Source organism: Crocuta crocuta, unplaced genomic scaffold (assembly GCF_008692635.1).
Source record: "Crocuta crocuta isolate KB4526 unplaced genomic scaffold, BGI_CrCroc_1.0 scaffold2225, whole genome shotgun sequence".
NCBI classification, from domain to species: Eukaryota; Metazoa; Chordata; class Mammalia; order Carnivora; family Hyaenidae; genus Crocuta; species Crocuta crocuta.
This window is the reverse complement of record NW_027529696.1, coordinates 57,112-61,734: the sequence shown is the minus strand read 5'-3', so window position 1 is coordinate 61,734 and position 4,623 is coordinate 57,112. Positions and strand designations below refer to the sequence as shown.

The 4,623-nt window shown below is 46.7% G+C and overlaps 1 protein-coding gene across 1 annotated transcript in view; it reads right to left on the bottom strand.

Moving 5' to 3' along the window:
* The window catches only part of ZNF449 (zinc finger protein 449), a 50,579-nt gene extending 46,157 nt beyond the window's left edge, over positions 1–4,422 (bottom strand). Inside the window, exon 1 of the mRNA XM_077763072.1 lies at positions 4,223–4,422. Coding sequence (XP_077619198.1) covers positions 4,223–4,412 — 190 coding nt within the window. The 5' untranslated portion in view covers positions 4,413–4,422. The remainder of the gene's footprint in view (positions 1–4,222) is intronic.
* Positions 4,423–4,623: the final 201 nt, after the last annotated feature.

Sequence of the window (4,623 nt, the reverse complement as noted above, 5' to 3'; positions counted from 1 at the left end):
TTCTGGGTAGTTTGGTCAATATTGAATTACACTCAGAAGTCATGGGGAGTCTCTTCTCTTTATCCTCACCAGCCAGTTTGTGTTGCCACATAACCAACCACCAGATTGGTTTTTCTAGAAATGAGCCCAAATGTATGAACTGGCTGTAGGTTGTTCATTTCTTCTACACAGATGGACACTTCTTAGCTCAAAAGCTTGCTGCTGGTGCCAAACAAATTCTCTCACGTCCAGTGATTTAAAGATTAGCCCCAGAATCAAACTGTTAGCCATTTAGACCCTGTCTACTTTGCATATCCCAGAAAACTTCACCCCATATCTGCCAGCCATTGAAAACATGGAGCCTTGTGGTTATATAACCTCAAGCCGCTGCTGTCCTTCAGAATTCAGTGACCCATCAACTGCCTATTGTGCTACTGGGCTATAAGCTTACTAGATAGGCAAGTCCCCTCTGTGAGCCCTCACTCCCTGGGGAGTTCCCATGTCCTCCTCCCCTTATGACTCTGTGGACTTGGCCAGAAGCAAAGCAGAGCTGCCCCAAACTTTGTACATTCTACTGCCACCTCCTGGTCACATCTTTTTCCTTGATCACTCCCTATATCTCTCAGACTTTCTCCATGTGCTAAGGATGGGATTTTGGTGATCGTGGGGTAGATATGAGGACCTCCCATTCTGTAGTATGAAGCATATTAGATCACTTTAAACAGTTATGAGAAAGGGGTAGTTTCCTTTGTTCCTACTGGGTGTATTTTACTTGTTGAATTCATCCTCTCTCTCTCTTGTTGAATACACTGGACCTTCTGGTGCTTTAGAGAGCCAAGTATCATAGTCAAGAACAATGTTGCTGCCTGGCGTCATATGCGATCTTTGTACTTGGCACTGTTGTTAGGAGGAGCAAGTTAGCTTGGGGAATAGGGATGCACATGCAGAGAGACTGATATTTGAACGTGACTGGCCAGGCTCTGCCACTGTTTGCAGGCATATACACAAAATACAGGTTTTTAAAACCCTGACAACAGACCAGAGATGTAGGTGAGGTCAAGATTGGAATATAAATGACAATATTTTATACAGTTTGGCTTTCACGGTAATAGATGCACATATGTATTTGTGGGCTTTTCCTCTGTCACCTCTATTTTTTTGTAAGTAAGCTCTATGACCAACGTGGGGCTTGAACTCTCGGTCCTGAGATCAAGAGTCACATGCTCCACTGACTGAGCCAGCCAGGCACCATCTCTGTCACCTCTATTAAAAACAAGACAGAGTCCCTATCTTCTACATGCCTAGTACTTGCTAAAGTAAGCTACAAAATGCAGTACCTGGACAAATTGATTAAATGTAGAAAGGGGCACAAAGTTGTCACTAAACAAGCACAGTGTAATGGTAGGAGTTGAATTCTATGGGAGTCATGGCATTGCACAGACAACACACAATCCCAGTGTCAGGTGTGTAAGGACCAAGCCATTCTCTCCAAGGAAAGTGTGGAGTCTCACCTGTGCCCTCCCCCATGGTCTGCCAGGCACCTGGAGAAGAGAGATGGCTCTCAGAATGGAAACCAGAAGAGATGGGGTGAAAGCCATGGTTAAGCACAGGAGTTAGAATTACCTAGGGGCTCCTGGGTGGCTTAGTCGGTTAAGCGTCCGACTTTCGCTTAGGTCATGATCTCGCGGTTCGCGGGTTCGAGCCCTGCATCGGGCTCTGTGCTGACTGCCAGCTCAGAGCCTGGAGCCTGTTTCAGAGTCTGTGACTCCCTCTCTCTCTGACCCTCCCCTGCTCACGCTGTCTCTCTCTCTCTCTCCTAGAAATAAATAAAAGATTTAAAAAAAATTTTTTTAAAAGAATTACCTATTAGCTTCAAGAGCAAATGGATCAAAGTATCTGGGATATCTGTTCTCATGTGGCCCAAGAGGGCATTTGAAAGCAAGAAACCCATGCAAGGTAACGAAAAGTTTGACAGATCTTTGCATTCACATAATATGATCATTTCTCACATGTTATCTCCCAGGCTCTGTGCAAAAGACCTTGTGCTTTCTTATTGTGCACAGTCCCTCAAAGACCTCGACCACCCTGGACACTTCTATCACCTTCTGTAAACTTTTGGCTTGCACACCAACCCCAAACCCTGATCTCTCTCCTGAGCTCTGATTCCACGTTGGTCATTTCCACCTGGAGACCCATAAGCATCTCAAGTTCCTCATGTGCAAATCTAAACTAATTTTGACCCACCAAATCTGAGCCTCTTCTTGTGTTCTGTGTTAGTGAAGAACACTGTCGTTTACCCAGTTCGCTAGCCAGAAACCTGGATGCCATTCCCAATGCTCTCTTCTCCATCACCCAATGCCCAGTCAACCACCAAGTTCTGCATTTTCTATGGGCCACATGGCTTTTGAATCAGCTCCCCCCCTTTTTTCATTCTGTCATCACCAACACTACAGTTTATAAAATCATCCTCTCACCTGGGCGACTGCAACAACCTTCCAAATGGTGCCCCTGCTTCAAGTCTTACCCATTCCTGTTGAGGTCAGAATGATAACGTAAAATGCAATCTCTGTAGTAGATCTCTTCCCTGAGAACCTTAGTGACTCCCCACTGCCCTCATAAGAAAGCATAACTTCTCAACAAGGCTGACAAAGTTGTTCATAATCCAGGACACTGCTTCTCTCTCCAGCCTCTTCAATGCTACTCAGGCTCCTCTGTACCCATCACGCTGCAGCAGGAAGTCTTCAAATATACCAAGCACTCTCCTCCGAGCCTCTGCACATGCTGTGCATTCTTTTCAGAGCTCTCCCCTCTCTCCACTTCCACCACCCAGCAGGCTCACTACAGTTCATGGTACAGGTTTCCACGCAGACCCCCCTTCCTCCAGGATGACTTTCCTTTCTGCCATGAGCAGGTTAGGCGGCCCTCCTATGGATTCCCATAGCATCATACAGTCCTATTTACATCACAGATAGTACTTACAGTCTTATGTATATATCTGAACAGTGAATAGTCCTTAATAGGTGCTCACATATATTAGTTGAATGGATGAATGTTAAGATGCGTAAAAGGGACATGGTTTCAAAGCCCAGGCACTGAGTTGGTTATGGGTCAACCAGATATCAACATTTTATAACTTGGGCTGTTCTCGATATGTTCATTTGTAAATGTCTCTTTGTTTTCTCAGCATTTCAACGTCTTAGAAGTGTCAACATGTTGGGGCGCCTGGGTGGCTCAGTCAGTTAAGCGTCCGACTTCGGCTCAGGTCATGATCTCGTGGTTTGTGGGTTCGAGCCCTGCGTTGGGCTTTGTGCTGACAGCTCAGAGCCTGGAGCCTGCTTTGGATTCTGAGTCTCTCTCTCCCTCTCTGCCCCTCCCTTACTCTCTCTCTCTCTCTCTCTCTCAAAAAATAAGCAAACATTAAAATTAAAATTTTTTTTTTAGTTTCCACATGTCAAAGCTGTGCCTGAGAGGGTTAGAAAAGACGTTTCAAGCCTTATTTGGGCCAAAGTGAATGGGGAAGGGGGGAGAGCAGAGTGGTGCTGGGTAGTGACAGGAATCATTGGTAGCAAAGGTAAGAGAATTCCCAAAGGGAAATGAACCATAGGGACACAAGATCTATGCAATCCAGCTGTCTTTGTCTGCCTGTATCTTCTCCTTCTAAGTGCAAACTCTTGGAAGCTCTGAAGCAGTGATCCTATAGTGTGTCCAGGACTCTTCTGGAGAGAACGCACCCCAGGTGACCCTGATACGCATAGGCTGCTCACTGCACTTGGAGAATGCTGTTGTAGGTTCTGAATGCATGAAATACATATTAGCTTTATACTGTGGTGAATGATCAACTTCAAGGTTCAAAAGTGAGCATATTTATAGTGTACCAAGTTTGAATGAGGCTGTGATACCATAACAGCAATTGAGGAACCCACAAGATCAAAGATCTGAAAGAGTAAAATCTGCTGGCAAAATCAACCTTATCCAGAGTATCCATACCTCCCAGGGTTTCCCTATAACATGTTTGGTCCAAAGGTTCCTGAGCAAGGTCATTACCTTATGGGACTTTTAATCCCAGCTGATGCACCTTGCTTTGTCCCCGGCTACTCCCAGAGAGGCGTCCCTCCTCCCACTCTTTATCACAGTGCTCCGCTTCCACCCAGTAATGGGTGTTTCTGACCCACCCCCCAAACCCGGAGAGCCCCTGGGCTCTCGAAATACACAGCTGAGGAAGGACACGAAGCCCCTGCCTTACCGGGGTCCAGGAAGGGCTGGCACTCCTCGGCAGCACCATAGCTCAGCTCCTGCAGCCCCGCCTGTGTGAGCCAAGGCTCTGCCACTGGGTCCTCGGGGGCGGGTCCCATCACTTGCAGTGCGGGGGCCTCCAGGTGGATGTTCGGTGGCACGTGTGCCGTTCCCACCGGTGCCAGTTCTTCCAGGAGCATTTCCTGCCTATCGATCTGGGGGAAATGGCAGAGCCCATCACTCTAAAGTCTAGACCAGCAACACCCGGTAGCAACAACGTCACCACCCGTGTCATTCTCACTTTGCAGCGCCCACATAAAAAAAGAAGGAAGAGATGAAGTCAATTTTAATCACATGCCTTAGTTAACCCAATGCCGCTAAAATACCACGATTTCAGAAAGTAATCAATAC